The sequence below is a fragment of the Leopardus geoffroyi genome, chromosome A1 (assembly GCF_018350155.1).
Source record: "Leopardus geoffroyi isolate Oge1 chromosome A1, O.geoffroyi_Oge1_pat1.0, whole genome shotgun sequence".
NCBI lineage: Eukaryota > Metazoa > Chordata > Mammalia > Carnivora > Felidae > Leopardus > Leopardus geoffroyi.
The window spans coordinates 134,934,686-134,951,058 of NC_059326.1; the positions used below are offsets into that span (position 1 = coordinate 134,934,686).

A 16,373-nucleotide genomic window follows, 5' to 3' on the forward strand; every position below is an offset into this window, starting at 1 on the left:
AGACCACATGTGTCTGACCCAGGGCATATTGGAGTCTAACAGGCTCTTACACTGCAGGGTTTAGGGTTTGTAAAACGACATAAATCATACGTCCCCCTCTGAGGGCAGCATCGAAAATAATTTTACTTGGTTTATGTGTTGTGAGTTTCTTGTTCTGTGATGATTCTTGGTATTAGAAAGATGGGCTTCATTAGAAATTTGCTTAGCATAATAAACGCCATATAATAATCATGCCACTAAAATCTCCCTGAAACAAAATTATAAATATTTAATCTTTCTTAAGTTATATAAACGATTTATTCCTAGAAAAGAGGGTGCAGTGATGAACCTTAAGTGTCTAAAAAGTTACATGTTGGAGGCTAATAAAAAGGTTGCACCTGTAGGTATTTTTATATAGACTGTCATTTATGTGTATTTTGCAGTTTGAGAAAAATAAGGTGAATATATTTAGCTCCCTCTTCTGGTATATTATGAGATGAATATTTTTACTTAAAATGGTTTCGTGTATTTTTGGAGTGAGAATACAGTTATTAATGTAATGTTCAAGGCCATTATTGGTGTGTTATCCAGTTAGTTTCTTCTTGAATCACCAGGAATGGTAAAATACATAAATAAAGCATGGAAAAACAGTTTGTGAAAACATCACATTTCTGAAGATACTAACCAACCAAAATGTATGTGAGCAAACCAAGGCTTCGGTAGCAAGTGCACAGGGGCTTAATTTGGAATTAATGTCATGTGGCCAGTGATCATTTGCAAATGCCCTGTGTCTGAATATTTTAAAGTTCTAAGTCATGTTAATGAACAGTTGAGTAAAAGCTGGTCCATCCTCCTTTCTGGACATTATGAAGTTGTTGCTTCATAATGGCCAGGCGGCCAGTTCTCGGGTTTCAGTTCTGCCACGGAGTGTGGTGATCTGGGGAGAGCTGACCACTCACCCAACCTAGTCTTGCCCTGCACTGCGGGGGCTCTGGCACATCCACATTCCATCCTACCCTGAGTCCTGCCCACCCAGCCCCCAGCCCCCAACCCAACTGCCTCAGGCCCAGGGGCACACCCCAGCAGGGAGGTCTGCCCCAGGGAGGATGGACCTGGGGAAGAGGCCTTGAGAAGCAAATTGGGCAGGGAATTCCCTGATTCTAGCTAAGTATTCTGAGTGTGTCCCAGGAGAGAAGTAGGCCTTGCCCTTGGGCCCCCAAAACTCCTTAAACTGCAGGAAGAGGCACGGCTGGAAGAGGCCCAGAGAGGAGCCCTCTGAAGTGCAGGGCCCAGCACAGGGCGCCATCTTGCTCAGGCCTGAGTTTGCTGGTAGAACTAAACTGTTCTGTATTTCGGTTTTCTTCGTTGTTGTCTAATGCATTTGCTTGCCCCCACCTAAACATAATCTAATTGTAGGATTCTGTTCATTCGCAGCTTTGGCTCTGCCAGATCTTGCTGAGCAGTTTGCCCCTCCTGACATCGCTCCGCCTCTTCTTGTGAAGCTAGTGGAAGCCATTGAAAAGAAAGGTAATCGACTGATAGAGGGAATCAGTTAATTTGTTATGTCCTTATTTCATGGGTATTACAATTTATACTTGTCCGTTGGGCATTCGTTAAATAAGCTTCTCGCCAACTTGTGCTAGACACATAAGCTCTTTGTTGCTGTGTCCTGGGGAAACAGCCTTGGTCTGATTCCTGACTCCATATTAACATGTAGTTACTGTATGGAAACTATTAAATTCTCCACAATTTAATAAATATAATTAACTTGCTCCTTCGTGGCCAGACGACTTCACCAAAAGTATTGATGTGCCAGCTACGATTAATAGCAGGAGTTAACTTCCAAGAATATTTGGTACACGCATCTAGAATAGATAGGAGCTGGAAACTGGAATGTCGTTCTGGCAGCCGGCCCACAGGTTCTCCAGAGAGCTGTGTTTTGCATGCTCAGTCTGTTTTGTGTCTTAGGTCTGGAATGTTCAACTTTATACAGAACACAGAGCTCCAGCAACCCAGCAGAATTACGACAGCTTCTTGATTGTGGTGAGTGTCATGGAGCTAGAAAGACAAATGGGAGACATGGTTCTTACCTTTCTGTTTCAGGTAAAGCACACAAAAACACTTGAACTCGATCATGCAGCGTTCTGAGTTTGAAGGAAGCTCAGAAATCACACACGGTTACCTCTGCCCTATTATGGTAACAGCCCAAACCAGCGCTGACCTTTGATGTTTGTCTCCTGAGTTGGGGTGTGTGTGCCTGCCTGCAGGCATATTGGCTGTCATCACAGCTAAGAGCCTCTGGGCCCTGCAGGAATTGCAGAGGAGAGAAACACCCTCTTGGGATTTCTCTGGCTCTGCGTATCCACCATCTTTTCTCTGACCATGCATTTGGCTACATCTGATTCATCTGGATCAGCTTAAAAAATATTTATAAGCCTGTGTCATTTAACAAATGTCTCTTCTGACCTTTTCCATTTTCCTCTCCCCCCCCCCTTTTTTTTTCTTTTTGGCCTTCCTTCCTTCCTTCCCAATGCTTATTTGCTTTTTCATACCATGTTTATATTAAGTAACATCATGATACTGTTATATTCAATGGTGTGCTGGTAAACCCCTCTCAGGGAGGTGGGGGAACCCTGGTTTGTACTAGTTGCCTGGTTTGTAAATATGCCCGCCGCGGTCGGTTTCAGGCTGCCAACATGTTATCACTAAACTCCAACTTGGAAAGAATTGAGCGTAGTTGGTGATGAGCAGGCCAGCTCCTGCACACCACTGGTTAAAGGACATCAATTAATTCAACCAGTGGTGGCGTTACTCTTTGTTCCCTCTCTCCTTTGCCAAACCGAATAAAACTATAAATGTGAATAAATTCACTGGCCATCATTCTGGCAGATCATCTTCTGTATCAACTTGTAGAATCCCTCCGATCCTTCATTCCCTCTCAGAATTTTTTTTAGAAAAATAATTTTCTACCTCACATCGTTTCACCGAATTTGGATTTGGGAACCCGAAAGAATGAAACCCTGTTGGGGAGGAAGGTCTTTGAGACATACACTTGTGCGGAGCATGTAGTAAATGAAAAACTCTGAAGTTGAGCAGCTTTCAAATGAGGCAGCTCATGAAAGTTTCTAGAAAAGATGTTTCTGGGAAAAACGAAGATTCTATCTCTGTCAGTAAATAGTTTCATTTGAAATGCACCACCCAGATGTTTGAAGTTTGAAAATAATTTTTTCAAACTTTCATTTTTATTTTGTGCATGGAAACCAGAGTCACGCACATGCAGGGCATGTCCCCTGACAGCTGCAAATCCTGCCTCACCCCCAGACTGGGTCAGTACGAGCTGACTGGCAGAAAGCTGTAGGTGAAAGACGTACCTTTATTTCTTACAGCCTGACCAGAGTGGGAAAGAAACAGTGAATTTTGTCCTTACCCGGTTGAAGTTGAGATACATGTTTTGGTTAGAAAATTGGTCAAACTGAACAACAGTCACAGGAAATGTTTAGACATCAGAGACCGATGAAATGAGAGTTATTTGAGAAATAGTGGTTAAGCTTTTCAATGTGACTGAATACAGATGATGCAGGCTAGGCTGAGAAAAAAACCTTCACCTCACCTCTGAGATGGAATACCTAACCAAAATTACGTCAACAGTATGTTTTGACAGGCAGCTTTTCTGCCCCACTTGAGAGCAAATCACACAGGTAGAAAACTGGTTTCCTTTGGATTCTGTGTGATAAAAGTGAATTTGTGAGAAGAGAAGGCGTAAACATTATCTAAATTTAGGAGTAGATCCTCGGACTTTTTATAGCTTGAGGATTTTTCAGTCCATAAAAATATTGTAATACCTTGGAGGAAACTCAGGGTAATCACTTACACTAAAAAGAGAGAGAGAGAGAGAGAGAGAGAGAACATGGCTTTTTTTTTTTTTAAATGTTTATTTTATTTTTGACAGAGAGAGAGACAGAGCATGAGTGGGGGAGGGCCAGAGAGAGAGGGAGACCCAGAATCCGAAACAGGCTCCAGGCTTCGAGCTGTCAGCACAGAGCCGGACGTGGGGCTTGAACTCATGAGCTGTAAGATCGTGACCTGAGCCAAAGTCGGACGCTCAACCGACTGAGCCAGCCAGGCGCCCCTGGAATTCATGGCTTTTAACCAAACTTGTGAATTACCAGTGTCTGAAAAGCATAGATGTGAAGGACAACATCCCACTTTTATTAGTACTTACTAAGTTATTTTATTTCATCTACGTATTACCCTTGTGATATTAGTTACTGCTGATGGCAGAACTCTGACTTACACCCAAATTGTTCCAACTCAAAGATCTCTACTCTTTTTTTTTCTCACTGTATTGACCCACAATGAATTGTTTCTTTGTTGTTCTCATTTGAATTTTCTCCTGATTGTTTTGGTTTCTCTTAACCTGAAGCAGGTCTTTTCTTTTTAAAAACATTTTTTATTAGTTTTCTTTATTTTTGAGAGGCAGAGAGAGAGACAGCGTGAGTGGAGGAGGGGCAGAGAGAGAGAGGGAGACACAGAATCCGAAGCAGGCTCCAGGCTCTGAGCTGTCACCACAGAGCCCGATGCTGGGCCCAAACTCATGGACCATGAGATCATGACCTGAGCTGAAGTCGGATGCTCAACTGACTGTGCCACCCAGGCGCCCCTCTTTTCTTTTCTTTTTTTTAATGTTTTTATTTGTTTTTGAGAGAGAGAGCGTGCCCTCAAGCTGGGGATGGGGAGAGGGGAGAGAGGGAGATACAGGATCTAAAGCGGGCTCTGTGCTGATAGCAGAATGCCTGATGTGGGGCTGGAACTCAGGAACTAGAAGATCATGACCTGAGCTAAAAGTCAGATGCTGAACTGACTGAACCACCTCGGCAGGTGCCTCATCCTGAAGCACACCTTTTCTTTAAAACTTCTCCTAACAGGGACGCCTGGGTGGCTCATTCCGTTAAGCATCCGACTTTGGCTCGTGTATTCAAGCCCCACATCGGGCTCTGTGCTGCCAACTCAGAGCCTGGAGCCTGCTTCGGAGTTTGTGTCTCCCTCTCTCTCTGCCTCTCCCCTGCTCACACTCTTTCTCTCTCTCTTCCTCAAAAATAAACACTAAAAAAAATTCTTTTAAATAATAAAAGTTCTCATGAAAAACCCTGTAACTATGGTGATGAATGTTAATTAGACTTCCTGTGAATGATCATTTTGTAACATAAACAAATATCAAATCATTATGTTGTTGTTAATAACAACATATATAAGGTTATATGTTAATTATACCACATTTAAAAAAAAAAAATCAGGCTTTTTTTAGCCCCAGCACACCTGTCCACTACTCACTAGATGCCAGTAGCGTTGTCCCCCAAGTTGTAACAATCAAAAATGTCTCCAGATATGGCCAGATATCTCTTGGGAATTCAGGTGGGGCAACAATTCAAAACCCCACCTGAGAACTACTAAGTTAAGGGAGAGATGAGCTGGGAAGGGGACTCCATTCCATTGGGAGGAAGGCTGAAATGCTAGAGAGCTTACTAGTTACCTGTCCTGAGCAGACTCAGTGAAAAGGGAGGTTGCAGAGGGATGTCAACTCTCCCATCCCAGACCCAAAGATGGTGTAGTTCTCGCCTAGCTCACCACAAAAGTCATCACGTGACAGATGCCTGTGGCTCTTAGAAGAGCTTGTTAGGATGGTTATAATGCAGAAAAGGGGATTTGCAGAATCATAGAAGCTCCAAGGAGCCTTAGAAGCTACAGTAACAGAAAATAAAATCTGGGTCATCAACTCTAGTGGATTTGACATAAGGTGAGCTTATCCAATGACTGTTCCCAAGACTTGAAATAAGATGATTTTGTTCAAAGGCTATAAAATGCTCTTTGGAATACATCTCATGTGTTCAGGAAGGTCTTAGGGGAATTAACATTACTCTAAGGCTTTTTATAGCTCAGTCCCCAAACATTGAGCAAGCACGTCCTATGTGCTGGGCCCTGAGGGGAGCAGGAAGAGCAGGAAAGAGCCGCAGCCCATGACCTTGAGGTGCTCTCAGTCTAGCAGGGAGACATTTAATTACCGTACCATCTGGGAAGTGTCATGGAAGAGACGTGGCCCTCCCTTGAGGGAGGGCCCTGCAGAATCCTGAACATCTTACTATCTTATAGCACATCGCCAAATGGTATTGCGTTCTTTATGATGAGCAAATTAAGTAATTTTCATTTTCTGGGCAAAGAGACCTAGTAAATGAAGTGTACAGGGTGTGAAGGGTATGGGGTCCAGCAGCTTGTGAATTGGACAGAGGCTGTGGAATGTTTCTCGAGTGATGCGCACACAATTTCTAGTAGTTGCGTTCCTTCTGATGTGGATCCTTTGTGCAAAGACGTAATATTGTCTCTGCCACCCTTGTTAGAGATGCGGTAAGTCCGCAGGTGGTTCTCTGTTGGACACTTAAGTGATATAAGCCTTTACCTCTCCACTTCCTGAGATTAATAATTCTTTTCCTCCATTTCCCCTACCACATTTTCTACCAGATGGAATTTTCTTAGCTTCATTGGTGTTGCGTGATTCTTTTGTAAGTTCTGCCTACATAGTGGGGCGCGTTGGGTCTATGATAACAATGTGTCTAAAGACCTTAGGTAACTTCAGTTTCAACCCGGAGTGATTGATAGTATCACACTCCCTTCATGGCTCTCCAGGACACCACCTTCTCCTCCAGCTCGAACACCTTGGACTGAATGGATTCCTTCTCATTCTCTCCGAGGCCACAACCTAATCCATTCAATCACCAGGTTATGTTAGTTCTTGATCATGTCTCACACATTTCTAACCGTTAAAATTGGAATTACCAGAAGTATTATTTTCACTTCCAGCAGCGCCCTTTTCCAACTTCTTTTTAACACCACAATTAATAAAGCTGTTGAAAAATGTAGCATTTTGCTCATCAGCTTACCTTTTGCCCATTGAGCACGCACATCTCCAGTCTTCCTCAAGGTAGCCGTCACATCACTGGGTGTGCAGTCCTTCAGCAGCAGCTAGATGGTTCTCCTCAGATCTAGATGCCTGTGGTCCATCCTGCCCCAGCATCCCCTCTTTCTGCTGGACATGGTACCTTTTTCTACCCTGAGTACTCAGAGTGGTTTGGGTTAGTATCACCCCATTATTGAATTGCCTGACCTCTTTTCCAGCTGAGGAATTTACTGGACAGATGTGCTTATCTTCTCTTTGTTCTGAGCTAGTTCAGTGCCCACAGGTTAGATGAGTCATATGCTAATCAGAATACTCTGTCAGAATTGGGGTGAGCGTTCTAAAAATGTTATAAATATTTTTATGACTATTCTTGAGATTGACTTAAAATTCTGTATATCTTACTGTTTGTTCAGACACTCTGTTGAGCTAAATATATATTAATTGTGAGATGCAGTATTTAGCGACTCAAAATTTAGGAAATTTAATGGATGTGCATTTTATGCTTTCCTGTGGAGGTTTTAGGAAGCATTTACTCTGATTAGCCATCCCTAGACAGAACTCTTCTCAGAGCAGAAGCACCCTCCAGAAGGTATTTGGAAATATTTGCGGGGCTACTTTGGTTTGCCAGGGCTTCCATGACAACCTTCCACAGACTGGGTGGCTTCAGACACAAACCTGTCTTCTCACTGTTCTTGAGACTAGAAGTCCCAGATCAAGGCCGGTTTGGTTTCCTCTGAGGCCTCTCTCCCTGGTGTACAGATGGCCACCTTCTCACTGTGTCCACACACCACATTCCCTCCGTGCACGTACTCCTGGCATCTCTGTGCGTCCAAATTTGTTCTTCTTACAAGGATACCAGGGGCACCTGGGTGGCTCAGTCAGTTAAGCATCCAACTCCAGCTCAGGACATGATCTCGCAGTTTGAAAGTTCAAGCCCCGCGTCAGGCTCTGTACTGACAGTGTGGAGCCTGTTTGGGATTCTTTCTCTCTCTCTCTCTCTCCGCCCCTCCCGGGCTCATCCCTAATGGCTTCATTTTAACAAAACCACCTCTTTAAAGGCCCGTCTGAAGGCACATGGGTGGCTCAGTCGGCTAAGTGTCCAACTTCAGCTCAGGTCATGATCGCAGGGTTTGTGAGTTCAAGCCCCTCATCGGCCTCTGCACTGACATTGTGGAGCCTGCTTGGGATTCTCTCTCTCCCCCCTTGCTGCCCCTCCCCCGCTTGCTCTCTGTCAAAACAGATAAAAATAAACTTAAAAAATAAATAAATAAATAAAGGCCCTATCTTGAAATACACCTTCTGAGATAGTGGGAGTTAGGGCTTCAGCATATGAATTCAGCTCATAATGGGAACATTGTTTTTCTGTTGTTGTCAACTCAGAGTCTGGGCCTGTGCCCTTGGCATCCTGGGGAGAGGCCATCATGCTAAATGCTTATAACTTAAGGGGCGGACTTCCACAAAGAAAAATTGTTCTGTTTGAAATGCCAGGAGCAACCCCTGTGAGAAACCCTGCTGATAACCACTGAAGTCTTTTACATCTGTCCTCATACTGCTTACTTTTCATGTGTCACAGTTTAGTCACACATACAGAAAATTGGCCCTGCCGATGCATACAATGTTTGAAATGCGTTTTAAAATGTTTCTGTCCTAGATGCCGCCTCCGTGGACTTGGAAATGATCGATGTGCAAGTTTTAGGAGACGCTTTCAAACGCTATCTTACGGATTTACCGAATCCTGTCATTCCAGTAGCCGTTTACAATGAGATGCTTTATTTAGCCCAAGGTTTGTTTTCTGTTCTGAAAACCTCATTGAACATACAGTGAGATGTGGATGTGCATGTAAACTCTATGAAACGCTGCCTGTAAAGAGAGCTGTTTTGGAAAATATTAGTAGGAATCTGCCGCTTCCCTGACACCCTCTCCTTTGGCACAAATTCCCTCCCTTACCTGGGCGTCCAATGGAAGACCCAGACTCTCGTTTGCTTAGGAAGGCTGTCCACATGTTGAAATGGCTAATTGTTAACCTTTTATCAGTACTAACAAAGTTCACTACGTCACTGAAGGCCACAGTGTTCCAAGTGCCATCTTGGGATTCAGGGAACCAGGGACTAGGACCGTTGACTAGCGATGTTCTTACCATTTTCCTCAAGGGGCCATTACAAAATGTGTTGAGAGAGGAGGGCTCTTAGGCTTAGGAGCCTAATGCTCAGTTCAAGTGCTCTGGGGACAGGAAATTGTGGTTCAGAACCTTCAAAGTTAAACCGTGTGATACTTATCTGATGCTCCTCTGAATTAGCCAATCACACTGAGAGCTGCTCAATAGAGGGCAGATCTCTGCCAGCACACCCTCATCCTCTTGTGGTTTTTTACACCAAAAGTTTCTTGTATTTCCATTTGACTTGAGATTTCTCCTTTCTTACAAAGCCTTTTGTGATGAGAACAAACGTGCTGTCTGCTGCTCCTGATGACTTTGTTTTAAAGGACTTGTTCTTCTCTAGCTAGAGCAGAAGAACGTTCTAGGTGTTGAGCTACTGAGATCTAGAGTCTCTTACTCTTTTTCGCTTCTTTCTTTCTTTTTTTTTCTTTTTAAACTCTGTAGAAGTACAAAGCCCTGAAGAATATATCCAGCTGTTGAAGAAGCTCATTAGGGCACCTAACATACCTCATCAGTATTGGCTTACGCTTCAGTATTTGCTAAAACATTTCTTCAAGCTCTCTCAAATCTCCAGCAAGAATCTTCTGAATGCAAGAGTACTCTCTGAACTTTTCAGCCCTCTGCTTTTCAGATTCCCAGCAGCCAGGTAAGGCAAAAGGAGAGAAGCATGTATTTTGGGGTGATGGGGACAGTCCTAAGGGGATCGATTGATCATTAACCTTATTCTGAAGATACTCGCTCGCAGATTCATGGGCACATTTACACCAGACACGTTGACTTGAATGTGTAGAAATGAAGATGAGTTCGTTGTTGAGAAAAAAAGGTTTCTAATCAAGCTCTCTGTTTTTGTAGCTCTGAGAATACTGAACACCTCATAAAAGTTATAGAAATTTTAATCTCGACCGAGTGGAATGAACGACAGCCTGCACCAGGTAATGCCTTTTGGATTTCTCAAGTTTTCTCGTGGTTCGTTTTTTAGAGCCTGAAAAATGGTGGCTTTAGAACCCCTGTGGAGTAACAGAAGTTTCTTATAGAACGAGATCCATAACGTTTTGCCTTGGGATTTAGAGACACAATGGCTGAGTGGTATCCTATATGGTAAATGTTATCTGGATTTCAGTGTCTGTGGATTTTAGATGACCTCTGTCTTAGATGAGGGTTGTTGGGAGTGCTCCCCCTTCCCGTCAGCTTTGATGCCTCCCGTTGTTGCATAAATTACGGGGCTCGTTTTAGTTGTTGACATTCTTGTTTTTCTTTCTAATATTTCTAAAGTAGGGGATTTATAATTACTATATAATTTCAAGTATTTTGGAATGTGTGTTTTGGAAGCAGGTATGCTGAGAAATGTCTGTCAAAATAAACATTTTCAATAATGCAAGCAGTATGAAACCAGGGTGTTCACTGCAGCAAGTTTGAGCAAGCCAGACACTTCTTTGAAAGCAGGCTGGCATTCAATTAGCCATTTAACAAAGCAGGAAATGTAGACCATGTTAGCAGTGGATTTAATTTAAACTGATGTATTTTTCTTCTGTGGAAAGTCTAAACAACCTTCCTTTGCCATATACTGATTAGAAGTTAGCCAACAGAAGCTGGTCATTTAGCAAAACGATTCGGGTCCAGTAAGTGAAGTTTCAGGACCAGTCGAAATGTGGCTTGTATCTTAATTTATGCCCAGAGTTAAAATAAAACACCATGCATTTACGCTTTGTTATAGGTAACTCATACAAACTACCAAATTTGTCTCTGGATAAACAGGCATAGGGACCCACTGATCAGTGTTAATTAAGCAAGGGGAAATTAAGTTGTGCTTTTATAGGTGTTAAATAGCCAGGCTTGGTTGTTCGCAGTGGGATGGTGCAGATTGCGAGAGGCAGGGCTTAGGCTTGAAGGATTGAAGGATGTGAGGATTGAAGGATGGCGTAGGTAACCACTCACGAGGCAAGTATTTGGAAGGGCTGCTGTGGGGAGGCTCAAAATATGGTATCCAAAGGTAAGAGAGGCAGCAGAAATAGTATATAGGGCAAGTGTGGTATGTTCCAAATGTTCCAGATCACAACAAGCAGGATGTTCAGTGGGGATACTCTGAATTGTAGGTGAATGGCATCAGAGCAGTGTGTCAACAATAGCCAAGGACTTTAGCCCAGGGGGTGGCCAGAAGGTTCATCTCATGTAACTACTTAGGGCACTTGTTAATGGATTTGGGAACTCTTTGTTGGTGTTCAGAGGCTGCTTTTTGGCTCAGTATGAAAGAGTCCGTGGTCGGTTGTTAAAGTTACCCTGTGATGCGGGGACAGGGGGCAGGTGTGAAACATGGCACTTGAGTCCTTTATTGACTAGGCCCCACCCCAGACTAAACACATGGGCGGGGAATGGAGAAGACTAGTAACAACAAAACAGGACCCTGGGCCAACAGGTGGGGCTGTGCTCTCCCACTCCCTCCTGGCCCATGGTGTACATGTGGACGTTTGTCTCAGAGGAGGGACAGCTGAGTCCCGCTTGTAGAAAGGGCCAGAGGTGGTGCCGCTCTTCTCAATGCCCGCCCCTCTGGACACGGGGAGGTAGGAAAGCTAACAGCCAGACAAGGTTTGATAGATACCCACCAGTGAATTTAACCGGAGTATCTTAAGAGTATCTCCTACATACCTGGGAGAGTCACGGGTGGAGTTTAATTAGTCTGGTGTAAGCTGGTTAAACGTCCTTATCCGTTTCAGCGAGATTCCACCGAAGAAAGCATTCACGTTCATCCATTTTCGTTATGCGCGCTTCGGACCGCCTGCTGTGTCATAGACCCTGGTACATTCTTCCAAGAAAGTGGTGTGCCAGTTTCCCAGGCGGGTTCGTTCTATCAGCGCTGTTGAATGATGAACACTGCCCTGAATGTTTCCGAGACCATCCCAAGATTCATGCAGCCTCTTCAAGAAAATTGAACCCAAGTAATCTCTAAACTCTAGTTTGAGCTATTTTTCCCTTTGTGTGGTATCTCTCAGCTATTGTAAGGAATGTGTAGGCCCTTTGGAATGAAATAGAGGCTTCAGTGTCCCTCACTTGTGGAAACACACCACCTACTTCAGGAAGAACGTCGTCCTGAAACACCTTTGTATTCAGGGGTGGCTTTGCTGCAAATGATTGGCAGGGCACTCTTGGTTAGAGAAATGATTTCTTAGGCCTGGTGGGAATCCGACATTTTCCTTGAGTCCTTCATCGTTGCCCCAGCGTATGCTATTACCAGAGGGGTCTGGAAACGCAACACCAGTGCATCTCCATTGAACAGTCTTAAATCATTCATTTGAACTGCCTTTATTGTTGTGAATAGAAATAAGTGCTTGGAGGGGAGCCTGGGTGGCTCAGTTGATTAAGCATCCAACATCAGCTTGGGTCATGATCTCGAGGTTCATGAGTTTGAGCCCCGCGTCAGGTTCTCTGCTGACAACTCAGAGTCTGGAGCCTGCTTCGGATTCTGTGTCTCCCTCTCTCTGCCCTCTCTTGCTCGCACTCTCTCTCTCAAAAATAAAAATAATCATAAAAAAAAAAAAAAAGAACGAAGTACTTGAATGATTTTAGGGGGGGAGACAGGGAAGCAAGGCTATCATGTAATAGATAGGCATCTTTTGTAGTTTTTACCTGGTAAAACTTGAGGTGATAGGCAAAACTGATGATGACTGAGGCAATGTGTCAATTCCTATAAGACCATTAGCACACAGTATCTAAGTGCTAGGCTCTAGGGTGCTTACTCTGAATATAAAAAGAATGTTAGAAATGTGATGGGTACTTGGTAGGGTAACTGAGTAGACTGGAAAGGCTTGTAGAAAAAAATAGGACTTGAAACGGGCTTGGAAGAATTGCTAGAGTTTGAAAAGGGGAAGAGGAAATAGTATTCCAGTTCGACGAGGTTCAGAGGTTTAATCAAAATAAGTTGCAAAGTACAAAAATAATGGCTGGATACACCAGATTTGAAGAGGTAGTAAATGTTTGGGGTTTTTTTTCATTTTTTTTTAACGTTTATTTATTTTTTTGAGACAGAGAGAGACAGAGCATGAACGGGGGAGGGTCAGAGAGAGGGAGACACAGAATCTGAAACAGGCTCCAGGCTCTGAGCTGTCAGCACAGAGCCCGACGCGGGGCTTGAACTCACGGACCGCGAGATCATGACCTGAGCAGAAGTCAGCCGCTTAACCGACCGAGCCACCCAGGCGCCCCGAGGTAGTAAATGTTTTCAATGACAGTGTCGTGGAAAGCATCATTTTAGAGTCAAAGGCATAGTCCAACGCTTCATTTGCTCAGTAGGAAACTGAAGCGCCCCCAGAGGTTGAGAGCTCTCCCTGGTGCTACCCAAGCAGCGTGCGCCCGAGCTAGGTCTGCAGGGGGGACCTAGTCCTGGACCCCAGCCTGCTGCTTGGTGCTGCACCTGCTTCCTGGGTTTTGGGAAGCTTCATGAGCAATGGGACCGCTTTTAGTGTCTAGTCCCAAGTCCTCTGAGGTTTCCAGTAAGAAAGAAACTGAAGATAGATGATACTGGCTTCTATGGGTCCCCATATAGTGGGGAGCCCCACGGCGGTTTTTATAGCTTTGGGGGCTAAAACTCAGAATCGCTCCGTCCGCCTTGCACTGGTAAGAACAGTGAGTCAAATAGATCTGCTTTGACTCAGCTCTTGCTACTCATTTGCCAAGTTCCTATCAAGCAAGTTAGCCATTCCAAACTGTTTTCTAGTCTGTGAAATGGGAATAATGCCTCTCTCTTGGGGTGGTTGTGAGATGTAAAGGAGGTGATAGGTACTGCTGCTCACCACCCTATAGCCTATCTCTCCTGTGGCCCAGCTCTGGTTTTTAAGGACCTCTCAGAGCACCCCCCCCCCACCCCCATTCTGCAGCCCCAGCTCCCGAGTCCTGTCATGCCCTTCTGTCCACTGAGCCCCCATTCCCAGCCAGCAGAGCCAGGCCTCCAGGTACCTGCCTGGGCTTCACTGCTAATCTGCCAAAGACACCCTCTCCCTTGGCATTTGCTGCTCCATGGCTGCACTGCTTGGCAGGAGGAAGGTACCTTATTTAGTATGATGCCCTTTCCACTGTGTGCGGCTTGGTGAGTAGAGGGGCCTGGATTTCAGTACCAGCTCTCCCTGCCACATGCCCTTATGCAGTGCACAGAACACACAACTGAACACAGCCCCCCCCCGCCCTGCCCCCAGCAGTCCCATCCACTTCATTTCACAAGTAGGTCTCTCCCTGCTGGGTGTGCAGTGTAAACCCATTCAAATAGTCTGTGCCCTTAACACCTTGTCTTCTTAAACTTCACTTTTCTGTGGTGCTTCCTGTTCTTTTCATCTGCTCAGCTACATTCCTCAAGGGCAAAGGCTGCTTCTCCTGTTGAGCTCCTCCTAGCATAGAACGAAGCACAGCATAATAAAATTTGTAAAAATGTTTTGATAAACTAACCAACTTTCAACACGCTTTGGCACACCCACTCATTGAATGCATCCAGCAAAACTGAAGCAAGGATCTTCCCTATGTTTGGAGGGAAACTAAGGTTTGAAAGGTGGAACAGAGAGTAAGTTCTCACAACTTTGATAGTCTGCTGTTCCCTTTGTTACTAAAAGTCTTAAAAATACCTAAAGCTGAACAGCAGGTTTTCTTGAATCATTACGTGTTATGTTTACCCTACTAATAATTAGGTAGCTAAAGCAGCTTTCTATAGGGCAGCTAGGGTAAAATTGGGACCATTTAACACAGGGTGCCTTTGAATGAAACCCATTATAAGTGTATTTACATATTTCAGATTTCATGGATATATTCAGAAATATTAATGCAGCATAATTGAAGTCTAATATTGCACCCTCAAGCCCAGAGTGGAAAATAAATGACTCTTTTTCCCTCCTGCCCCTTCTACACCTGTCAGAGTTAATGTTTAACCACTGGCGCATTGCAAAACATTCATCCTGAAGAGCCTGATTCATAAATCTTGTTTTAAATGCACTGGGCTTGGTTTTCAACCAAGACTAAAGCAAGCACTAAGGTAGAGGGAAATGACTTTCAAAGAGTTTTACTTTTCTCTGATTTATTTTTTATTGGGTTTAAAATGTGGTCTGACATTAGAGGGTTGTTTCAAAGGTGAGAAATGAAACCTTGAAAAAACTTCATATATTTAGATGAGTTGGAATAAACAGAGAGGCAAGCCATACTAGGTTTTATCATGAAATAGGAAGTTTTGTTTGTGCTCTGAAAAAGAAACCCATTTCAGGGTGTATATATTGGTGGGGTAAAGGTCAACTTTTGTTTTCACAGTGCTGTCTTCTCTTTCTCTCCAAGGACAGCATCTGAGAGGGAAGGAGTGCTTTATTCTACTGAGCAACGGTCCCACCTTTTATACATTTCGTAGAATGTAGCCTATGTAAATCTGGATTTATTTAGAAGTTCAAATGGACGTTTTCCTTAGTGCAGGGTCATTAAGAGCACTGGATATGGAGTAAAGAATTTGCATCATACTGAAAGGCTCTTCTGTCCTAATTTGTGTTAAGTTAAAATTATGAAGGGAGGTATTCATTTAACCCTTAAACGAAGATTTGGGTTCGTTTATTTTTTCCTTCTCACTGCACTTTTTTTTAAAGAAGTTGTGCAGGGTGCAAGCTGGTTGTGGGATAGTCACTGTCTGATGGCGATGTGCACGTGGGAGATAGTGTTCAGTCTATTCTTTCAAACGTATTTTAACGATTAAGGATATTTTTCCTGACAAGATCTCACCTGCTGAGAAATGAAATGTGGCCTCTTTTTCCTCTGAAATGAGTTTTACAAAACTTTGAGGAAAGGAAAAGTAGTAAGACATAGTGTTTTGAAGACTCCACAAGGTAAAGTTAGTTTTCAGTTACATGTGTAAGTTTTCCAGTGTGGCTGAGTCTTTGGGTCTCCAATAAATGTTGGCATTAAAATATAAGTTTTTTTTAAAAAGGGCTTAAAGAAGGGGCACCTTGGTGGCTCAGTCGGTTGAGCGTCCGACTTCGAGGCTCAGGTCATGATCTCACAGTTTGTGGGTTCCAGCCCCACGTCGGGCTCTGTGGTGACAAGTCAGAGCCTGGAGCCTGCTTTGGAATCTGTGTCTCCCTCTTTCTCTGCCCCTCCCTTCCTCTCCCTCCCTCTCTCTCTCTCTTTCTCTCTAAAAAATACACGTTAAAAAAATTTAAAAAGGGCTTAAAGAAAGTGAAAAACATTTCCTAAGCTGTTATAACATCTGTGTGTTCCATTTATTAGTTATTTGTAAGTGAATCCTATGTTTGTGGGATACTTTGGACATAGTGGGAGATG

At 43.8% G+C, this 16,373-nt stretch overlaps 1 protein-coding gene across 2 annotated transcripts in view; it reads left to right on the forward strand.

Moving 5' to 3' along the window:
• PIK3R1 (phosphoinositide-3-kinase regulatory subunit 1) overlaps window positions 1-16,373 on the forward strand; it is an 86,967-nt gene that overhangs the window by 55,937 nt on the left and 14,657 nt on the right. For both annotated transcript variants that reach the window (XM_045495128.1, XM_045495136.1), the window contains exons 3-7: window positions 1,414-1,506; window positions 1,948-2,022; window positions 8,580-8,711; window positions 9,528-9,729; window positions 9,936-10,015. In XM_045495128.1, coding sequence (XP_045351084.1) covers window positions 1,414-1,506; window positions 1,948-2,022; window positions 8,580-8,711; window positions 9,528-9,729; window positions 9,936-10,015 — 582 coding nt within the window. The remainder of the gene's footprint in view (window positions 1-1,413; window positions 1,507-1,947; window positions 2,023-8,579; window positions 8,712-9,527; window positions 9,730-9,935; window positions 10,016-16,373) is intronic.